The 23,437-nt window shown below is 40.9% G+C and overlaps 1 protein-coding gene across 3 annotated transcripts in view; it reads left to right on the top strand.

The window, feature by feature from the left end:
• LOC140480652 (pituitary tumor-transforming gene 1 protein-interacting protein-like) overlaps positions 1 to 23,437 on the top strand; it is a 74,124-nt gene that overhangs the window by 5,722 nt on the left and 44,965 nt on the right. For all 3 annotated transcript variants that reach the window (XM_072575808.1, XM_072575809.1, XM_072575810.1), the window contains exons 4-5: positions 10,987 to 11,116; positions 16,675 to 16,740. In XM_072575808.1, coding sequence (XP_072431909.1) covers positions 10,987 to 11,116; positions 16,675 to 16,740 — 196 coding nt within the window. The remainder of the gene's footprint in view (positions 1 to 10,986; positions 11,117 to 16,674; positions 16,741 to 23,437) is intronic.

Here is a 23,437-nt window from a genome sequence, read left to right as displayed (position 1 = left end):
CTGTCTAACACCATTTGAAGTATAATAAAACAAAGGATACCAATCTGAATTCATTATCAAGATCCAAGTTCATATGCCTTGATAAGGCTTTGTAGTTTTAACTGTTTTAGACTTGTTGCCTGAAATTGGGGTCTTTAGCAAGTCTGGCATTCAGTATTCTTTCTAGCTGCCATTTTATGTGGTGAGGATGCCTTTCAAATAGAACTTGTTATGCTTTGTAGCAGATGTGGCTGAATAGCTTGCTAGACCTCTTCACAGGTCTCAGTATGACTGCGAAGTTGCTTACAGATCATTCCATTCTCTAGATTAATGCAGGCAGCATCATTACTAATCAAGCCTTGTGTACAGATTATTAGTTTTAATTTATTCCTTTGATTCCGGAATTATAGGAGTGATTTTAACCTGGTTGAATGGCACTGTTCAAGCATGGCAATCTTCAAGCATGACAAGAAACCAGCTAAGTCTCATAAAGTTTTAGTGGGATGGGTCAAGGGGCAGGCAACCACTTGAAAAATTGGTGCTTTTCATGAGATTGGAAGCCTCAATTTAACTTTTCAAAGTTTTACTGTAGCCAGCTGGGTGTCCCAGTCTTCAGGGAAACCTCAAAACTGTAGCAAGGTGAGAATAACCTTGGAACAAAACAAAGTTTTTCCAACCTTTCCATCTTCAGGATGGGATCAGACCTTGCTTGGGCTGAGGATTCAATAAACCAAATTGGACTACAGGCGGTTCTACTGTAATTTGGTAGTTCCGTTCTTGTGCAATCCTGCTTTTTAAGAAATTTACATAATAGCAGCATCATTCAATCTAATGGGCCAAAATCGTGATATAATCAACACAATCTTTAAAAGTCTGCGCATTAGAAACAGTGACCCAATTCGTTAACTGCGTTATAGCAGATTTGCATTAATGAAGCGCACGTGATGGAAGCACGATCTGTACTTTGGAAAATACCAGGCATGATTGGAAGGCACCCTGTCACTCGGGTCCAAAGGTCACATGCTGTATAAACTCCATAATGGAGTGATCTCCCTGGTATCCAGCACACACAAATGGCAAATTCCAGTTAGCTGAATTTCTCGATTACATGAGAAAGATTAGTAGGCGACTTGGAGAACGCAACTTGTTGCTGCCACAGGATGAATGTACATTTTAAAAATGAGTGGTCAGAACCAAAACCAGTAAACCTGGCCACAATAGGTCAATCTCTCTTTATTGATAGGGTCAGTCTTGCATGAGCTTTAATAACATATCTGATCCATTATCCCCTTCCAATTGCTAATAGCAGTAAATGCCTATTTGGAATTCCTATTTTGAATCTCAATTGCCAATTGCATGAGAATTCTGAATGCTTGGGATCTGGATAATGGGGACTTAACTGCATATGGGGAAACATGGGTTTCAGGGTTTACTGCAAATTAGTGCATGGCTCCACCCTATACCACTGCTCCCAAAAAATTTTTCCCATAATGTCTACTGCATTTAATTATAATTCAGATACTGTGGAAGTTGAACTTGATCATTTTTGTAGACTTTTGTTTAATGTTATGCAACTGGATTAGGATTTTGAAGGTGTGCATCAGTTTAAGGGAGGAGGAATCATTGTAGTGAAGTTCTTTGGGCATTGGCTTTTCAATTTTGGAGTGATGCCCAGACTGTTAGATAACATTCATATGGTATAAAGGGTTCCAAATATTGTTCTTGTTTTGTAAACATATTTATTAGCAAGAAAAAAAATTGACTTTATAAAAATATAAAGTTATTGAAAATATAACAAATAATAAATGCCAATATTATAAAGAAAAATGCAAATTATAATACACCTACAGTCTACTAACTGCTAACCTATCCTATAATACAAAACAAAACCTAACACTGTGCAAAACAACACCAATAAAGAAGTAAGTGACTAATAAAACAAGAAAAAAAAACAAAAGAACACACAAAAACACAAAATAGCAATGCTCGGCGCAAACTTCCCAAACATAAGAGCAGGAGTATTGTGTACATATACTTGTATTAACTCAGGAGTCCCCCCTCCAGGGACCAGGGCTCAGCAAACCTAACCATCCTGGTTAAACAAATGCCCTCGTTAAGATAGCAGACAAATCTGTATCCAACTAACTCAAAAGGCAGCCATGTCTTCTAAAAAAAGGTCTGTTGTGTGGTGCACCATGTCTGTAAAAATAAATCCAAGAGAATGTGCTCCATATTTAATTTCCGCCATCCCAGCCAGCCCGGCGGGTTCTCAGGCACCCAGTTCATCAGAATATTCTTCCGTGCACAGTAGGAATATTAAATAGTTTCTTCCCATGCCCATCTAAAGATGATAAATTCAGTAGACCTAAGAGGAGAGATATTGGGTCTACTTTAACTTCAGTCCTCAAAACCCTCCCTATCTCTCCCGCCATGGAGCCTGTGCAGAAGCAATGGGTAAGAGTACGTACACTTATTTTACATTTGGGGCACACTGAAGATGCCCCTTTTTTAAACTTTGCCAAACAGTCCAGTGCCAGATGAACCCTGTGCAGAACTTTTAACTGCCTAGCGCATGTCCTCTTACAGATTGAGATCTTTTGCACGAACTCGCATATGTCCTGCCATGTTTCAGAACAGATCTCCACTCTTAGCTCTTGCTCCCAGACCTCACACATAACCGGTTAATATCCTGCCAGGCCCTGCTTCCCAGCAGGTGATAGAGGGCACTAACTGAGAGAGTGCTTATGGAACATAGCAACAACCTCTCTGTATCGGGCTTATAGAGCTTAGTGAGAAGCGTAGTCTTCTTCTGGATGAAATCCCTAACCTGAAAAAAATGGAAAAGATCTCTGCTGGGTAACCCATATTTGCGGCTCAATTGCTCAAAAGACATCATAACCTCACCCTCAAACAGGTTTCCCAAACTGGAAACTCCTCTCACTGCCCATAATTTGAACCCTGAGTCCATCATCCCTGGTCGGAACCCCAGCATTACCAACTATGGACGTAAGTGGTGATATCTTGGATAAGCAACCCTCACTCTGATGCATCGCCCTCCATGCCTTGACCATACCAATAACAGTGCGGTTCCAGCAGTAGTCCATAACTGTCCTCATCTTATCCCTGGACAACCGGTTAATAAGAGGGCACTTTGCCTGGGAGGCCTCGTTATCCTGCCATATTGAGCCCAGATCATTACCGAAGTAAAAACAAGGACTGCAGATGGTGGAAACCAGATTCTAGATTAGAGTGGTGCTGGAAAAGCACAGAAGTTCAGGCAGTATCTGAGGAGCAGGAAAATCGACGTTTCGGGCAAAAGCCCTTCATCAGGAATATGGCTTTTGCCTGAAACGTCAATTTTCCTGCTCCTCGGATGCTGCCTGAACTGCTGTGCTTTTCCAGCACTACTTTAATCCAGATCGTTACCTGCCAATTGCACACAAAGGACAGCAGCGAATTCAATTAATATCTCCTGCTGTGTGGGAAATCAACTCCTCCACATCCTTGAGGCAACTGCAATTTAGTAATTTTGATGAGGGGCCGCCCACAATGCCAGACAAAGGAACTAAACCAACCCATAGGTTTCCGCAGCGTTGACCTGGGAAACATTGTAGTGAGCATACACATGGGATAAAGCAGACGAGAGCAATATTCGTCTTAATGAGAGCTATTTGGCCCAACCATGAAATTGGAAGAGCCTCCCATCTCTGGAAATCCTGCCTAATATTGTCGAGCAAGTGAGCAAAGTTAGTCCGAAATAACTGATCAAACACGGGGGTCATAAAAATGCCTAGGTAACGGAACCCCGCCTGTCACCACTTAAAAGGGAATCTAAGGCCACCTCCAGTCTCTGGCACTTGCTTGAGGTTCCCCAAAGGCATAGTCTCCGATTTTGCAAAGTTTATCTTGTATCCTGAAATAGCCCCAAAATAATTAATGCACTGTATCAGATGGGGCACAGAGATCATTGGGTTTGATTTAAAAACAGAAGGACGTCAGCTGCGTACAGTGTAATCTTGTGTACCCTCGATGCCACTTCCTGAGCGGTTATGTGGACATTCTGATGAATGGCCTCTGCGAGTGGCTCTATCACCAAAATAAACACCCAACAGTGAAAAGAGGCAGCCTTGATGACTACCCCCTACCAATCCTAAAGTTCCTAGACTTCACCCGTTGGTGATGACCGCGACCAGAGGGTAGCGCTATAAAACCTCCACCCACCTAGCAAAGATCCCACCCAGCCCAAACTGCTCTAAGACATAAAAGAGATACGGCCATTCCACCTGATCAAATGCTTTCTCTGCGTCTAAGGAAATCGCCAATCCCTGAATCGATTGTTGCTGACATATGTGGACCATATTCAGCAACCTTCTAATATTATTAGAAGACCTACAGCCCCTATAAAACCTGTCTGGTCCTCTTTAATAATATGGGGCAACCCTTCTCCAATCTCAGTGACAAGATCTTAGACAGAATCTTGAAATCTGAATTTAAGAGAGATGCGCGTGTATGAGGCACAATCCTCAGGAACCTTCCCCTTCTTAAGAATTAAGAGAATATTAGCTTCTCTCAAAGATGGTGGTAGGCATTCATGCATATAGGAGTGATATTACATCTCCAACATCAGCCCTGATAGAATTCTTATAAACCTCTTATAAAGCTCACTTGGGAGACCATCAGGGTCAGGCACTTTCCCACTACAGAGTTGCTTAGCTGCCTCCTATATTTCCTGAACTGTCAAGGGGGCATTAAAGAGAGAGGCCTGTTCCAAGGTTACCCCTGGGAGGTCCTGGTTCTTAAGAAAGGCTTCCATTTTAGCATTCCTGTCCTCGCAACCTTCAGACTGATACAATTCAGAGTAAAACTCCGAAAAGTCTCATTAATCCTTTGGCGTAAGGACCCCGACGCTGTCTCTAACTGCACTAATGGATTGGCGAGCATGCTTTTTCCTGGTCAGATATGCTAAATACTTCCCTGGCCTATACCCATACTTGAACAGCCTTTGTCTAGCAAAAGCAAGTTCTTTCTTTGCAGCTTGTGTAAGTATTGAATTCAAGGCATCCAGGAGGGCTGTGACTGGCTGTAGCTTCGTCACTGAAGGCCACATAAAATGTGCTGCTGCCTCAGCGGCTTTCAACCGTGTCTCAAGTAGACACTGCTGTTCCCCCTTTTGTCATTTCTGACTGGCTGAATAGGAAATAGCTAAACTCCTCGCAAAGGCCTTAGCAGTCTCCCATAGCATAGACAGACTACGAGCCATGTCTGAGTTGATACTCAAGAACTCCTGAAACTCCTTGAAAAAATATTCCACAAATTTGGAATCCTTAAGGAGAAAAGGATCCAGAAGCCACTGCCGTAAACCTAGCCCCTCACGTTTGGCCTTAACCTCCAAATATACCGCTGTTTGATCAGAGATAACTACGTTCCCAATTTTACAACCCATAATCGAATCCAGTGGGCCGAGGTAGCCAGAAAAAGATCAATCTTCGTGTGACATTTATGTGACATTTGAAAAAAAGTCCCTGCCTGTAGGGTGAAGGCATCTCCAAATGTCCAGCAGCCCCAACTCTTCACATAAGTCAGTCACCTTCTTGACCTGTGAAGAAATAGTTGGGGGCCCACTAGGCATTCTGTCCACTGTTGGGTCCAAAAGGCAATTAAAATCCCCCCCATATAATAATGCACTCAACTTAGAAAAGGTGCTAACCAAAAATTTGAGGGGATGTGCCGGAGGACAGTAGACACTTAAAATTCCATATTCCTCCACATGTATCAGGGCCTTGAGTATCACAAACTGCCCTTGCTCATCTTTCACCTGCTCTAATAATGTGAATGGAAGGTTTTTCTGGCTAAGTACCGCCACTCCCCTACTTTTAGTAGGAAAGGATGAAAAAAATACCCGGTCATAACCCCCCTGTTGTAACTTAAGACGTTTCCCATCATCAAGATGGGTTTCCTGCAACAGAGCGATATTAACCTTTTCTCTCTTGGCTAGAAAGCACTTTTTTCCTTTTAACAGGTGAACGACTTCCCTTGATGTTCCAGGTGCACCATTTAACAAGGCACTTTAACAAGCCATATCCCCTTTCAGCGACCCTTGAACCCCTGGAAGGGAGAACCCTGCTTACAATGCATCGAGCATAAGTAAATAAAGATTCATAGAGCCGCAAAATTGTGTGTACAAAAACTACTCCATCATAACTACAAACAACAATTGCTACCAAAAAACTACAAAGAAAAACAACTATAAAACCTTGAACGGAAGACTCTTTTCTGCCCCTCTTCCCATGGGGACACTCCCCCTACCCAACCCCTCCGTCACAGCCCCTTCAAGCCCAGACTGTGCCTCAGCCTTGGGCAAAAAAAAACGAAACAAGGACATGATCCTTAAGTCAACAATAAAAGGCAAAGTCAGGATAAGCAATCCACCCATCCCTGGCTCCATGTCACCCTTACTAGTGACTAAAAATGAAAGAGAACAAAAATAAGGGAGACAACAGAGGACACCCACAAAATTTCCCATGATAAAATCCAGTTATAAAAATATAATAGGAACAACAGAGAGAGAAGAGAAGAAAATAGATGGGCAATTGAAGTCATCATAGTAAAAGCAAACCTAAAGATATCACAACATCCCTCTGCTTCCCAAATCACTCCTTTTGCCTTCTCCAGAAATTTCTTCACTCAAGCCCCTCTGTCTGGCCTTGTCTTCACCCCCAGCAAACACAACACTAAATAGACAATAGGTGCAGGAGTAGGCCATTCTGGCCTTCGAGCCAGCACCTCCATTCATTCTGATCATGGCTGATCATCCACAATCAGTGTCCTGTTCCTGCCTTATCCCCATAATCCTTGATTCTACTATCTTTAAGAGCTCTATCCATCTCTTTCTTGAAAGTATCCAGAAGGCCTCTGCTGCTTTCTGGGGCACAGCATTCCATATATCCACTATTCTCTGGGTGAAGAAGCTTCTCCTCAACTCTGTTCTAAATGGCCTAACCCTTAATTTTTAAACTGTGTCTTCTGGTTCCAGACTCACCCGTCAGCAGAAACATGCTTCCTACCCCCAGAGTGTCCAATCCTTTAATAATCTTATACGTCTCAGATCCTCTCTCATCCTTCTAAACTCAAGTGTATACAAGCCCAGTCACTCCAATCTTTCAGCTTATGATAGTCCCGCCATTCCAGGAATTGTCTTTGTCTTTGTCTCTGTATCTCCTCTCTCATGCATCTCTTCCACTGTCCTCTCATTAATGTGAAGCTCAGAGAGAGTGGGCTTGTTGAACGAATAGCTGATGACTTGTATCACCTTTACAGTCAATCAAATTAGTCAGTTAGCATTTTATGTGTGCCATAGATCTGTAGTGACTAATCAGAGTGACAGCTTGAGCAGAATAAATTTAGGATGGCAAATTTTCTAACGTGAAAAAGCCTAGCAGAATATCAGATACCAAGGTCTGACAACATGCTTGCCCAAAGCCCAGGTTAAGACAATTGTTTGAAGAGGGACACACTTCATAGTTCCTTTAGCCTGCTTAGGGTTTGTGGATTTGTCATTATCTTTACAAGAAGACTAATAGATACAGACATAAGCCCTTCATCAGGAATACCCGATGAAGGGCTTATGCCCGAAACTTCCACTCTCCTTGGGTGCAGCCTGACCTGCTGAGCTTTTCTAGCACCACATGTTTTGACTCTAATCTCCAGCAACTGCGGTCCTCACTTTCTCCTAACAGATACAGATCATTAGTGTGTATGCTAGAGATTATGTTGTCACCATTGATTAAATAATGTCCAATACTGACAGTTAAAAATAGATCCAACTTATTCTTAAATTTTCTGAGACATGGCTGGAATTGTGCACATATATGTATCTCGAGGATTCACGCGAGATCTTATATTTTGTTGAATGTTGTGAATAACCTATTTACTTGTTGGCCTATACTATACAGTACATAGCATTATAGACTATGTCAGCAGTCCAAGCCTGGCAAGTCCAGTGAGCTCATTTTGTAGTACGTTGAAGTAGGAGTAAAGTTAGAGGATTCAGAGATAATTTTTCATATGTACAATATTAAATAGACTTCCTGGATTTAGGCATGCAACATGATGTCAGCCCAGTACAGTAGCTTCAATAAAGTATCTGAACATGTTTCCTTTCTAAGTTTGTGCAAGGTAAAATCCAAGTTTTTTTTCTTTCAATGCTATGTTAAAGTTTTAAATCTTGCCTCACAAAAGATATTCAGTTGATAAGTCCAACTAATCAACACTTTTCTGATTGGGTAATAATTCAGTTGAGAATGGAAGAAATGTGGAAGCATTCAGATTTATCCCGTATGACATAAAAGCCATCTGGGATTTGAGAGTAATGCTGCTTCCTGATGCATACAGCCTGTTCCTGAAGTGCTTTTAATATAATGTCTGGAATTTCTTCCACACAATGACCTTTTGGATTGGTCCAATTTCTTTTGTTTAGAATTTCAGTCTCTTCATATGTCTTGGAATTAGTACAGGGGCACGCATACTCACATGTATCTTGTCACTGAACTTCAAGGAAGATGAATGATCTACTCCTTCCCCAGTCATTTGTACATATGGAAGTTTCAGATATGGAAAAATTGTTCACATGGAAGTTTCAGATACTGTCTAGCCCAGTCTCTCAACTGGCACCAGTAAGTTGCTTAAATAGAGAAGAAATTGTTATTTCCAATGAGCAAGAGATTTTTTTTAAGTATACAAATGTACTTTTTTTTTGCTTTCAATTATCTGTTTAACTCAGTAATATGTAACACAGCAGAGTATGTCAGTGAAATAATATTTGCTGACTGGTTTTGTTAATAAACAGAGAAAAAACACTAGGTGGCAGAACTGCATTTCAAACAAACCTGCAGTCTTGGAAAAGTTTCTACTGTTACAATTTTACTGCTTTTAATCTCTCCAGAATTGGTTTCTGAGGCTTTTAATGATCTAGTGTCTTCCTCAATAGACTCAGTTGGATTCCTTTGGGTCTGAGCAGAGGGAATCCAAAAATGTCTATATTTTTCACTCGATGGGCATGTTTTGAGTTGTAGGAAAACTGGAGAAGTCTGTAGATGATTGAAGAGTTTTCCATGTAGACCTGACTTCGATTTTTAAAAAGTCAAATGAAATCATTCTTTGTTTTGAAATTTATGACTAAGTTAATAAATTTTACAATAATGTTCTTAGAGATTGGCCTTGTGTTTTTCTGTAAGATTCTGTACCAAATAAAGGACTAACATGACTAAAATCATTACAGTACCATCCACTGAATTATCAGATGGATCAGAAGAATGTGACTGACCTTCGAGTGCAGCACATATCATGACAAAAAAAAACACATTACGAAATCGTTTATCTTAAACATTCAATAATGAACTTTGCGGCTATGTTTTCTTATCTTTATTTCGGATGTCCACAACTTGTGTTTTAATTTACCAATGCTAAATGACAGCAGAGCAAGGATAGAGCTTACAATGTCAGAATTTGAGACACCAGACAATAATCAGATTCCCCTCCCTCCCCATTTTATCATATTCGCTTTGGGGATGTGGTGAGCACAACTCTATTATTTCTGACAACAGAGTGAGGGAAAAAGTGAAAATGCATCACTTGGGGGTCATTTCTGTGCATCTTAGAGCCACACATTATAGAATAGGCTAAAGACCATTGCCTATCTACATCAATCCCACTTCCCAGCACTTGTCACATGGCTTGAATGTTGTGATATTTCAAATGCTCATCCACATACTACTTCATGGTTATGAGGTTTCCTGCCTCCATTACTCTCCCAGGCAGTGCATTACAGATGCCCATGGCCCTCTGGTGAAAAGAACTTACCTCAAATTCCCATTATACTGCCTGCCCTTCAGCTTAAAGTGATGCGTCCTCATTGTTGACCATCAACTAAGGGGAGCAGCTGTTTCATATCCATGCCACTCATAATCTTACACACCTCAATCAGGACTCTCTCAGTTTTCTCAGCTCTAAAGAAAACAACCCAAGCCTATCCTCTCTTCATACTTAAATTATTTCAACCAGGTAATGTCCTGGTGAATCTCCTCTTCACCTCTTCCAGTGCAGTCACATTCTTCCTCTAGTGTGGTGACCAGAACTGCATGCAGCATTGAATCTATAGCCTAACCAGATTGTTTTCATGGTTGCAAAATAACCTCCCTGCTCTTATGATCTTTGCAATAACTGATAAAGACATGTATGCCACCAGAGCCTCCCTATTAACTGCCCTGCTGCATTCAGGGTTCTGTAGTCAAACACCCCAAGATCTCTCTGTTCCTCTGAGCTTCCGAGAGTCTTCTAGCAGTTGACTTGGAGGATTATTGGAAGCAATTGCAGAGTAGATTGAATTACCATTCTCAGAAGTAAAAAAAATGTAATTTTGAGCAATATTTTAAAAAAAGAACCCACCTCTTCTGAGGCACTGGCTTCAAATTTTTTTTGTATTATTGTAACTGCAAACAATTAAAGGAAACATTGGTGCTCACACTCTAAACTCACTTGTGATCAGAGGATACTACGTGTTCTGTTTTTGGAGCCACTTCTGCGAATCGAGTAAGAGTTACAGATTCATGCCATGCTTTTGTGAATAAGATACAAACCTCTGTAGGAATATTCGAATAAATAAATCTCAGAACTTATTTTATACATTTAGGTTTTGATTTCCTCCTTCATCAGTTTTTTTTAATTGCAACAAAGCAGATTAAAGAACCTTGTCCTTTTTATCTTCTTTCTCCATGCAGATTCTGTAACCTCTGATAACCACTTCTTTTATGTTGGGTTCTTGTACTTGATTTCCTTCCTGTTTATAATGGGAAACTATGATAGAAAAACAGTATATTTGGAAAGCCTGATCAAATAGTAAGAACAAATTGTTGGGACTTAGTTGTTGAGGCATTTTGGTCATTTTGAAACATTTTTGATCACAGTGCTGAGTTACTCGTCTTGAATTCTGTTAATGTTATTTTTCTGCAGTAAACTTTGAATGTTTGATCATTGCAATGTCTGTGGTTGGAGGACTCATTCTGCTGCCTTTGGTGTGTTGCTGTTGTTATTGCTGTTGCAAGAAGAACGTATGTCGTTGTTGCAAGAGAAAATCCCTCAGGTAATTTATCTTTTCATAAGTATTCTGTGTATGCACCACAGTCTAGTCCCAGTCACTGACAGCTCTCAAAACCATAAGTTTCATTTAAAAACAGAATGCCACAGCAAAAATGGCCACATTACCAACAGTTACACAAATATTTTGCCTATAGAAAACATCTGAATTTATATGTCAGTCTTGCAGATCTGGCTTGCTAATATAATGTTGACAGACTATGCTAAGTGATAATAATTTTTTCTATAATAGGATTATGTCCAGACCATTCAATAAATCCTTGCCAGGCACAGACCTACTATTACAAAACAGAAATTGAGTTGATAAGTCTGTCCTTCAACATTTTTGAAGGATGCTTACTGAAAAGTCTGATTTCATTAGAATAATAGAATCATAGAGCATGGAAACACGCTTCAGTCCAACTCATCCATGCCACCCAGATATCCTAAATTAATCTAGTCCCATTTGGCAGCATTTGACCCGTTTCCCTCTTAAACTTTTCCTATTCAGAAACCAATCCAGATGTCTTTTAAATGTTGTAATTGTACCAGCCTCTATCACTTCCTCTGGCAGCTCATTCCTTACATGCATAACCCTTTGCTTGAAAAAGTTGCCTCTTAGGTCCCTTTTTTAATCTTACCTCTCTCACTCTAAATCGATGCCCTCTAGTTCTAGACTCCCCCCAAACCAGGGAAAAGACCTTGTCTATTTACTCTATCCATGTCCCTCGTGGTTTTATAAACCTTATTAGTTATGTCAAAGATGTAAGATTCAATATGTTTGCTGTTTGATTGTTGTCAAGGCAGAAAATTCTGTGCATTTTTAAAAAAACGTCGATAATATTTATGAGTGACCAGTTTTCACTTTGTTGAGCTGGTTAATTGCATGTTCATTGGAGCACTGACATAGCACAAATAAATACTATGAAGCTCCATAGAAGAAGCTGGTCTAGCACACATTACTTAGATGTTGTTGCATAAATTCTGTGTTCATAGCTTGGCTCAACACAAACTGAGCAGTTAAGTGGTCTTATGAGTTGCTTTATCAACAGATTGAAAATAAAAATGGGTGGTGAATCATCTAGGCCCTATTTGAAAACAGTTGAATATTAGACTTCTTATGCAGTAATTCAAATGGGGAATAAGGGAACAAGTAACAGTGTGAGGAACAAACAGTGTATAATTACACCCACTAGAACTGTGTTTCAGTGATTTTTGTATATTTTAAATCACTATATTCCTTTTGCCACTTGCTAATGCTATAACTTGCTTTTTTTTTCTACCTTCATTCAACTCTTTCCAGTTTCCCAGTTGGTTCAAATGCTATGAACGTACTTTCCTTAAATGCCATTTCCCCAAAATGTCTTGACAAGATCTTGCATGCTTTCCACAGATTACTTTTAATATCAGCTTTTTAATTAAAGGAAACTAAGCAGGTTCCAGTGCATTTAATTAACCACAGTAGTTTGAACTGGAGCAGAGCTATTATGAAAATTGTTTGCCTGTATTCCCTTTGCTGTTAAAATTCTATTCACTTTTTGTCACGTCTTGAGTCACTCCAATGAATGCTTTGCCAGCTTCGTACAATCTGCTTTTGCTGCAAAATGGAATTTTATCAAAAACATCATCTTAGCCTATATCCTAAATTATCCTATCCTATTGTATATTATCCTCTAAATCCTGTTCCTTGTCTTCACATTGCTGACTTTCTGCCTTTCTGTTTCCCAGAGCAATGTTCAGAATATTTATTTTCATTTACAAATCTGATCATACTTTCTGCTCCCTATTTTTATAATCTATTTGCTCATGACCCAGAACTCACATTTTATCTGTCTGAGTCTGACTTCCTTTGCATTCCATATGCATTCTGCCCAATATTTGGCAAAGCTTTTCCACCAATTCCTCTATTTGGTACCCCAGGTGAAACTTGGATGGAAACTTGCTAGTGGTTGTGTTCCCACATGACTTCTGCCTTTGTTCTTTCAGGAGCTCAAGACCACAGATTTGAAGGATGCTTTTTGTAGATGATGCAAACTAAAGTGTCAGTTGTGGAGGGAGTGATTGTTTAAGATGGTCCCTGGGTGCAAATCAAGTATGCTGTTCTATCCCACATGGTATTGAACTTCTTGTAAAACTTTTGGAATCACTTTCATCTGGACCAGTGAAAAATGTTTCATCACACTTTTCAATCAGCACTTAAAATGTACAAGAGAGACCTGCAAACTTTATGCCCAAACACGTTCAGAAGAATTAAAGCACACAGGTGACCAATCTGAAAAAAGATCACCAGTGAACCTATTAAATTTGAGAAAGAAACATCCTCTGCTAGGAACCTCTGCTAGTGCTGGCAATGAGCAAGTTCTGTGTTGCTTTTTGCTGTAGCTGGGAATTGTGCCTGTGGGTGGGAATACTGAGGAGATAGGCAAGCCTTGCGTCAAATCTGGTGTTACTGGGCCTCTTCCAAAGTTGTGAGGGGTCTTTTGCCAAGGTTGGGGAATGATGGTGGGAGTGCTGTCTCCTGTCTCCTGGCTCCTAGGGGATGAATGTGTCTGCAAGAGGGATGAGGGAAAAAAGGGGCTTCACTAGAGAGAGGTTGGAGGGGGATGAGAGACACTCGGTGGTGGCAGAGGTTGGGGGGGGGGGGGTGGGTGAATCGAGAAAATGGAGGATAGTGATAAAGACTATAGAGAAGAGAGAACAGTTTTAAACATGTCGGCAAAGCAAATATTCGACTAACTAGAAGTCAGAAATCGTGGTACCACTGAGGCTATTAATTCCTTGTAAATGTTTTTTGGAAAATGCATTTATAGGACATGGATGACACTAGCTGGACCAGCATTTATTATCCGTCCCTAGTTGCCTTGAGAAAGTGGTGGTGTGAGTCTTGCTTGAACCATAGCAGATCTTTTGGTGTAGGTACACCATTATGGAGGTGTTCCAGAATTTTGATTCAGTGACACTGGTTCTGTCTGAGGGTCCTTCATGAATTTCAGCAATACATTTTATAGATGGTACATATTTCATCTACTGAGCATTGATGGAGGGAACGATTGTGACTGCTGGAGGTCAGGAACTTTGTAACCCTGGTAAAACCCAAACTGAGTGTCAGTGAGTAATTTATTGCTAAGTCAGTGCGACTTGCTAGTTCTCTTGATAGCTTCCATCATTTTATTGATGGTTGAGTGTAGATTGATGGGACAGTAATTGGCTCGGTTGGATTTGTCCTGTTCTTGTGTCAGGAAATTCCTGGGCAATTTTCCACATTGTCTGTTAGGTGCCAGTGTTACAGCTGCACTTGTCCAGTTGTCAAGAGGTACAACTGGTTCTGGAGCTTACTACTTCAGTACTATTACTGGATTGTTGTCAGGACTAATTGGTGGAAAAGCTTTGCCAAATATTGGGCATTTCTAATATCTGGTGTCTTCAGCCCTTTCTTGATGTCATGTGAAGTGAATCAAGCGAATTACTGACCGCTATTCATAATTGGGTGCAGCAAGATTGCAGAGTCCACAAAGAGTAAAATCTGAAATAGGCTATTCATCTCATTGAGGCAAAAGTGGGGTCTTCAGATGCTAGAGATCAGAGTCAAAATTAGAGTGGTGCTGGAAAAGCACAGCAGGTGAGGCAGCATCTGAGGAGCAGCAAAGTCGATGTTTCGGGCAGGAGCCCGAAATCCTGATTCCTGATGAAGGGCTCCTGCCTGAAACATAGATTTTCCTGCTCGGATGCTGCCTGATCTGCTGTGCTTTTCCAGCACCACTCTAATCTTGACTATTCATCTCATCAAGTCTTCTCTGCCATTCAATGAGATGATGGTTGATCTGAAAATCCTCAACTCCACTTTCCTGCCTTTTCTCCATAACCCTTGATTCTCTTACTGATTTAAAAAATCATCAATTAGCCTTGAATATACTTAAACTGGCCACTAAAGCTTTCTGTGGTAAAAGAAATTCTACAGATTTCTCCTTTCTGAGAGGAGGAATTCCTTGTTATTCCTGTCCTTACTGGGTGATCCTTTTCTCTGAGATCTGATCTTTTGTGCAATTGTTTAGCTCAGTGTATCGTGTGTGCGCTAAACAGTATAAGCAACAAGTGCTGCAGTGTTGAGGCTTCACTAAGTTGACACCTCCGTTTTAGTTATACTAGTACTGCTCCTCCCATGCCCATGTGTACTCTTCGTTGAACCAGGGTTGATTCCTGTGGCATGATGGTAAAGCTAGAGAGGGAATATGCAAGGCTTTCAGGTTGGGAATTGTGTTGGAGTACATTTCTGGTGCTGATAGCCCAAACACGGATGCCCAGTCTTGAGTTGCTAATTTTGTTGGAAGTCTAGCTCATCTATCACATTGTTAGATTCAAATCTTTGAGATGGAGTAAAAGGCATAATAACCGTCTGGGTAAAATGTTCCAAATTTGTAATATGGTTATGAATTAGCTGTGACCTTTCCAATCCATGTGAGTTGCAGTGGGTGAAGACTTCATGTGTGGAGAATCATTCTTACCCCTGCTTCTGACTTGTGTCTGGTGATTGCTGGAAAGGCTTTGGGGAGTCAGGGGGTGAGTTATTTGCTGCTGAAACTCAGTTAATAATTGACTGGATTGACTTTGTTCTGCTTTTGATGTCAGGACATACCTTGACAATTCTGTACATTGTTGAATCGATAAATGTTGTTTCAGGACAATTAGGCCTGAGAGCAGCTAACTCTGGAGTGTAACTCTTCATTGCTAGGGTCTTTGCTTTGTCACGTACGCTGATCTGTTTTGTGATAGCCCATGGGTTATTCAATTTGGCTGAAGCTTAGCTTCGGTGATGATGGAGACTTCTGGAGGAGATGGACATCAACTTAATACTTTTAACTGAAGCTGATTGTAAACACATCAGTTTTGTCTTCCAAGGTTCATGTGCTGGGCTCTGCCACACTTGAAGATCATAATGTTCATGGAGCATCCTCCTTTTTTGTATAATTGTCCACTACCATTGATGATAGGGTGTGAAAGGATTGCAGCACTTTATGAAATCTTGTTTTGGGGATATTTAACTCTGTTGAAACATCCACTACTTGGCATGCATATAGTCGTGTACAATAGCTCTGCCATATTGGTGGAATCTGAATCAATAGAACCTTTCAAAACAGAATTGTATGAAGACTGAAAGGAAGAACATTGCAGGGCTTTGGGGAAACAACAAGGAGTTGGATCCAATTGGATAGCTCTTTCAAGAAAGCTGATTCCTGTATGTTGGTGCAAATGGCATCTTCCTGTGCTGTATGATTCCACGATATAAAGTTTGTAAACAGCTTGGCCAAATCTTTTGATCCACTCCATTTTTTGTCATATTTCGGAAAAATCTTGTCATAACCAAAGATGGGAACAATGAGGAACGTTTCTATGAAAGTAGCTCATAATTTGCTTTGACTAAATGTTTAAACTATGTTAAGTTATGTCAATTTAAATAACAAAAATAAACATATAATACTGAAACGAATTTCTCAAACGAATTTTGCTGATGATAAATGACCAGGAGCATAATTATTTATGAAGTAATTCACCATTTGTTTGTCACAGTTATGATGAAGAGGAGGAAATACTGGCCAAGCTGCAAGAGGAGAGAAAACAATACCGGAAGAAAAGGTAAGGGTTGGGGGGTTACAATTGAACATTAAATGGTTAATTTTGTTTATTCAGTGCATTGATTCTCTGATTCATTTGCATGCGCTGAATCTGAAAATTTTTGTGATATTTTTCTTTCCGCTGCCGTTGCTGTCTCCACATCTCTTGCTTCTGTTTCTCCTGAATATAAAACAAAGACCTACGGATGCTGGCAATCTGAAACTACAACAGATATTGCTGGAGAAACTCAGCAGGTCTGGCAGCATCTGTGGAAAGGAAGTAGGGTTAATGTTTCAGGTTCATTGTTCCTAGAAAGTGGAGTCACAGGGAGACAAGGTAGTGAAGGTGGTGTATGGTATAATTACTAGGTTACTTACAATGTGGAAACAGGCCCTTTGGCCCAACAAGTCCACACCGACCCTCCGAAGACCAACCCACCCAGACACATTCCCCTGCATTTACCCCTTCACCTAACACTATGGGCAATTTAGCATGGCCTATTCACCTAACCTGCACATCTTTGGACTGTGGGAGGAAACTGGAGCACTCGGAGGAAACCCACGCAGACACGGGGAGAATGTGCAAACTCCACAAACACAGTTGCCTGAGGGGGGAATTGAACCTGGGTCCCTGGCACTGAGGCAGCAGTGCTAACTACTGTGCCACCGTGCAGCCCATGCTTGCCTTTATTAGTCAGTGCATTGAGTATGGGAGTGGGGAGGTCATGTGACTGCACAGGACATTGGTTAGACCACTTTTGGAATACTGCATTCAGTTCTGGTCTCTTTTCTATAGAAAAATGCAGTTAATCTTGAAAGGGGTTCAGAAAAGATTTGCCAGGGTCAGAAGGTTTAAGCAATGGGGAGAGGCTGAATAAGCTGAGGGGGGATTTTATGGAGGTTTATGAAATCATGTGGGGCATAGATAGGGTGAATAGTCAAGATTTTTTTCTCAGGCTAGGGATGTTCAGAACTAGAGGGCATAGGTTTAAGGTGAGAGGGGCAAGATTTAAAAGGGACCTAAAGGGCAACGTTTTCGAGCAGAGGGTGCTTGCGTGTATGGAATGAACCACCAGAGGAAGTGGTGGAGGCTGATACAATTACAACTTTTAAAAGGCATCTGAATGGGTATATGAATAGGAAGGGTTTAGAGGTATTTGGGCCAAATGTTGGGAAATGGGACTAGATTAATTTAGGATATCTTGTCAGTATGGGCGAGTTGGACCAAAGGAACTGTTTCTGTGCTGATCTCTATGACTCCAATGAGTCTCCTTCAGGTATTCTGCTGAATTTTTCCAGTAATTTCTGTTTTTGTCCCACTTCCCTTTTCTCATTTTTATGGCCACTTAGGTGACCTGGTATCATTGAGAAAGAAGTAAATTTAGGCAGTCGTCAATAAAATCTTGCTCTTAATAGTACTTTCATTTCTGTCTCTTCCAGCTGCGCTTGCCTCGCCTCCCTCCCCACCCCCCCCCGCACCCTGTCACGTACTCACTAAGAGCCACCAGTCTATTTCTATTCTGTATCCTCCAACTTCACTTTCCCATTAACTTCAACCTTTCCTACCGTCTCTTAACTTTCCATCTGGCCACATCCAAATTGCCCCTCAGGCTTCTCTGTTGCTTGCATTACCCTTAAATCTTTCATCATCATTACCCCTCAATCCCCAACCAATGGTAGGCAGTGAGAGAGAACTGTTCTTTACATGCTTTTCTTATCTATTTCTGTCAGGCTTGTTTGCTTTCAAAGTATAACTTGTTCGTTGTTCGTTAAATGATAAGACATTCTGTCCCTCTCTTGTATCAAATAGGCCTTCTTTCACCCAATTTGACTGGAGGCTAAAATAGGGCCGCTTTCAATCTTCTGGAACTGTGGTTAACTTTCATTAACTTTCATGTCAAGAGGAGTATTCCTACATCTTCAAGCTCCACTTTTGGGTCAGAAAATGTAATACCTTTGGTTGTAGATTGCAGGGAGTTCCAAGGCCTGACTTTAATGAACTCATCTGATACTGCTAGTGGCTCTAACTCTGGATTCCTCCAGAAAGCGAATGTTGAAATGGCAGCCATGGACAAAGTTTAGGCCTCTTACGTGTATTGCTATGAGCCCAAGATCTGGGTAAAGAATACTTCCTTTATTTTCCTAAATATGGAACACAGCATAGCTCTGAGCAAGCATGTACTTACCTGTGGCCTAGTAAGTTATTTAACACAGTTGTTTAAAAAGCGCACGTAATGTAACTGCAATCAAATTTTTGAATCTATTTTGATAAAAACGTAGATAGATCTTGATCAGATTGGCCAATGGACCGAGGATTAGCAGATGGAGTTTAACTTAGTAGCAGATGTCAGGTGCTGCTTTTTGGAAAGGCACATCAGAGCAGGACTTAGCAGACTAAGGTTCTGGGGAATATTGCTGAACAAAGAGACCTTGGAGTGCAGGTTCATAGTTCCTTGAAAGTGGAGTTACAGTGGAGATGATGGTGAAGAAGGTGTTTGGTCTGCATTCCTGTATTGGATTTGAGTTGTTATGTTGCAGCTGTACAGGACATTGGTTAGGCCACTTTTGGAATATTGTGTGCAATTCTGGCCTCTCTCCTATTAAGGATGTTGTGAAACTTGAAAGGGTTCAGAAAAGATTTACAAGGATGTTGCCCGGGTTGGAGGATTTGAGTTACAGGGAGAGGCTGAATAGGCTGGAGCTGTTTTCCCTGGAGTGTCGAAGGCTGAGGGGTGACTTATAAAATCATGAGGGGCATGGACAGTAAAAATAGACAAAGTATTTTCTCTGTGGTGGGGGAGTCCAGAACTAGAGGGCATAGATTTAGGGTGAGAGGGGAAGGATTTAAAAGGGACCTAAGGGGAAACATTTTCACGCAGAAGGTGGTGCCTGTGTGAAATGAGCTGCCAGAGGAAGTGATGGAGGCTGGTACAATTACAGCATTTTAAAAGGCATCTGGATGGGTATATGAATAGGAAGGGTTTGGAGGGATATGGGCTGGGTGCTGGCAAATGGGATCAGATTAGGTTAGGATATCTGGTCGGCATGGATGAGTTGGACTGAAGGGTCTGTTTCGGTGCCGTACATGTGTATGACTCTATTTGAATTTTGAGTTAACGGTAAAGTTGCCATAATCCCAGAGATCCTGTTTTATTAGAGATGATCGTGAGTTTCACCTGAGGGTCACTATGCCTCAGGCGAGGGGAGAGGGCTGAGAATGAGAGTCCATCATGGTAACCCAGGAATTGAACCCATGATAGAACATAGAACAATACAGCACAGAACAGGCCCTTCGGCCCACGATGTTGTGCCGAACATTTGTCCTAGCTTAAGCACCTATCCATGTACCTATCCAATTGACGCTTAAAGGTCACCAATGATTCTGACTCTGACTCTGCCACTCCCACAGGCAGCGCATTCCATACCCCCACCACTCTCTGGGTAAAGAACCTACCTCTGACATCCCCCCCATACCTTCCACCCTTCACCTTCACTTTATGTCCCCTTGTAACACTGTTGTGTGGGAAATGTCTCTGACTGTCTACTCTATCTATTCCCCTGATCATCTTATAAACCTCTATCAAGTCACCCCTCATCCTCCGCCGTTCCTATGGGAAAAGGCCTAGCACACTCAACCTATCCTCGTACAACCTATTCTCCATTCCAGACAACATCCTGGTAAATCTCCTCTGCACCCTCTCCAAAGCTTCCACCTCTTTCCTGAAGTGAGGCGACCAGAGCTGCACACAGTACTCCAAATGCGGCCTTACCAAGGTCCTGTACAGCTGCAACATCATCTCATGACTCTTGAATTGTTGTTGAATGATGTTGGATAACACTGCATTGCAAACTAGCCATGCAGCCAACTGAGTTAACTGCCCCCAATTTTCAAAACGCTGCTGTAAAATGGGAATTTGAGTGTGACGTAGCTGTGATGTTATGAATAGAGACTTCTTTCAGAGCACCATTTCTAGATATTACTAATGTTATTGTCATGACCAGTGTTGACATTGAAACTTTGCTGGAAACTCATGACTGGTGTCCCAATTTTAATATATAATATCCATTGTGCAAGAGATAGAGCTGGACACTGAGTAAAGCACTGTTTGTTTTGTTTTTGAGTATGTTGAAAAGATGACCGTTAAATTTATTTCATGTTTTATTAAAGGCTTCCTTTGAGAGTTTGGTATTCAGAAAACGCCGTTTGTAATCACTGATCAAATTTCATAGAAGCACTAAATTAATAAAATTACTACCTTTTACAGTTGCTCATGTCTTAAAATTTGGTTATCCCTCATGAAGAAAACTTTCTAGGCTAGCTGGCTTTTTGATTTCATCTCTCCATCGTTGGACTTTTACATCCACACATCATCTTAAAGATACTGTTCGTAATACCCTTTCGGTACTTTCTCTTGAAGCTTTTTTGGAGGTAGGAGGGGGAGAACTGGCTCCTGAGGAAAGTTCTACATACAAAATATGGTTGTAGTATTAGAAGAGACATCTTATTTATTTCTAAGGACTTTTTACTTCTGTTTTTTCTGTTAGAAACTTATATTTGTTGCTTCTCAAAGAATAAGGTCATTTTAAATTTCAACCATCACTCATTCTTTTGAAAGTAGCCTTTCATTAGCTGCATACAATGTTTTCAGATTAGCTGAGGCTAAATTGACGAAGGCATGGTTGCTTGAAGCATTTCTTTTCATTAAATTTGTGGCTATTGGGTTTGACTGACTGTTGTAAGATTCAGGCCATTTGAACAGAAGCATAATTTTTAAATTGTACAATGAATGGCAAAAGAAAGCTATTCACTGGAAACAATGTTTACAATTGCCCACAGGTGTTTTGTGGTTTTTTGCAAAGCAACTTAGAATTTGTAGAACTCCCTATCAATCCTTGTTCAGGGATTTGCAGTGTGAGTAAGACAAGCAAGAGTACGTCTCTCTAACTATCAGAACGAAGAATGCTCACCTGTGTTGGTTAGGTGAAAGTTTTAACCAAGATTGGTGCTTCAAACCTCAAGGGATGTTATAGTATCAAATTTTAAATCCACCGTTTCTGGTACCAATGGATGTTTCATCCTTTTAGCCACAATCTCTCTCAAACCTCACCTCTTCCATTGCCTCCACACCTGGTCTTTCCAATTTCACCCAACCTCTTCTGAAGTGTCCAGTTGCTAACTCCAATCTGTCCCTCATGCTGACGTTTCTGATAATAATTGCTTCTCTGTCTCTGATTCTATTATTGCAGCTGCTTGTCAGGAAGAAGCTGACAATGTGCCCAAAATTTGGAGTCTTATGATTAATGAAGAAAATTTGAGAGTAGCATCTATTTCTAAAGAACACAGTTAGGCAGCTGGGACTTGCCATTGGTAACATATATTTGTAAAATTTTCTTGTGTTCCTCGAAGATGACATTCCAACAATAAAATTGTTAATCAGAAGAGAATAACTACATTTTGATCCCCACACTTAAGAAAGAATAAGACCTCTTCAACTGCCTAAACAAGACCACCTGCAAACTGGAGGAAGAACACCTCATCTTCCACCTTGGAAACAACGACAAAGCCTCAACATTGAATTCACCAGTTTCTAAATCTCCCCTCCCTCCATCCCATACCAGATCCAACCCTCCAACTCGGCACTGCCCTCTTGATCTGACCTACCTAGCCATCTTTCTTCCCACCTATCTGCTCCACACTTCCCACCAAACTGTCACAATCACCACCTATTTTTGTCCACCTATCACCATTCCACTATCGTTTTCCCCTAGCCTGACTCCAACCCCCCCCCTTCATCTTTTAGCCTTCTTGCCCCTCCCCAGCCCTGATGAAGGGTTATGCCCAAAACATCAACTTTCTTGCTCTGCAGATGTTACTGACCTGCTGTGCTTTTTCCAGCACCATAATTTATCAAAACTGACTCTCCAACATCTGCAGTCCTCACTATCTCCTTGTCTTGGATGGTGTTAAGCTTCTTGAGTGTTGCATTCAGCCATGCAGTGGGGAGCATTCCATCACACTCCTGACTTGTGCCTATATTTAGTGCATATATTCCTAATGAGGATTTCCGTCCTTGGAGTAAAGCTTGAGGTGAAGACTTTAATATATTTGAAACAAGGGTCAAATAGAAAGAAATTGCTCTTGCATCGTGACAGGAGTCAATATCACAGAAAGACAGCTATCCAGAATGTCAGGCAGTGTGTACAAGTTCAGTCAGACCAAACAGGTGCTTTTAATTTATCCATCTCCAGAATGTCAGGGCTGGAGAAATAATCCTAAGTACATTAGAGGAATAGTCTAGAAATACAAAACTGATGGAAGCTAATAGAATGGAAAAACCATGCCTTTGCTCTAAAAGGGTTTAAAAGTGAACAAGAAGAAATCTCCAGAAACCAATTACAGCCAAAGCCAACTGAACCAAAAAGTTGAAAGTGGGAACATGATGACCCTTCATTCAGGTTCAAGTATCTGAAACATTATTGTTGAGGGGAAAAGGGTTATCTATTTCTGAAAATGTAATAAGACCGTTTCACATAGCTGTTGTATAGTGTAAAATGGTGTTTCTTTTTGAGTCATAACCTTAGTTCTTTTATTTTGGCAGCATCTTGTGAATATATTCAGTGATTGACCACAGTGAACAAATATTGGAAATAAAACTTGTGGTCTATTAAGCCAGGTTTCACTTTAGCATCTGACTTGTCCAGAATTGCTGTCAGCTGGG

The sequence above is a fragment of the Chiloscyllium punctatum genome, chromosome 8 (genome assembly GCF_047496795.1).
Source record: "Chiloscyllium punctatum isolate Juve2018m chromosome 8, sChiPun1.3, whole genome shotgun sequence".
Taxonomy (NCBI): Eukaryota; Metazoa; Chordata; class Chondrichthyes; order Orectolobiformes; family Hemiscylliidae; genus Chiloscyllium; species Chiloscyllium punctatum.
Note: the sequence above shows the minus strand (reverse complement) of the source record. Positions and strands in the feature narration are given on the sequence as shown.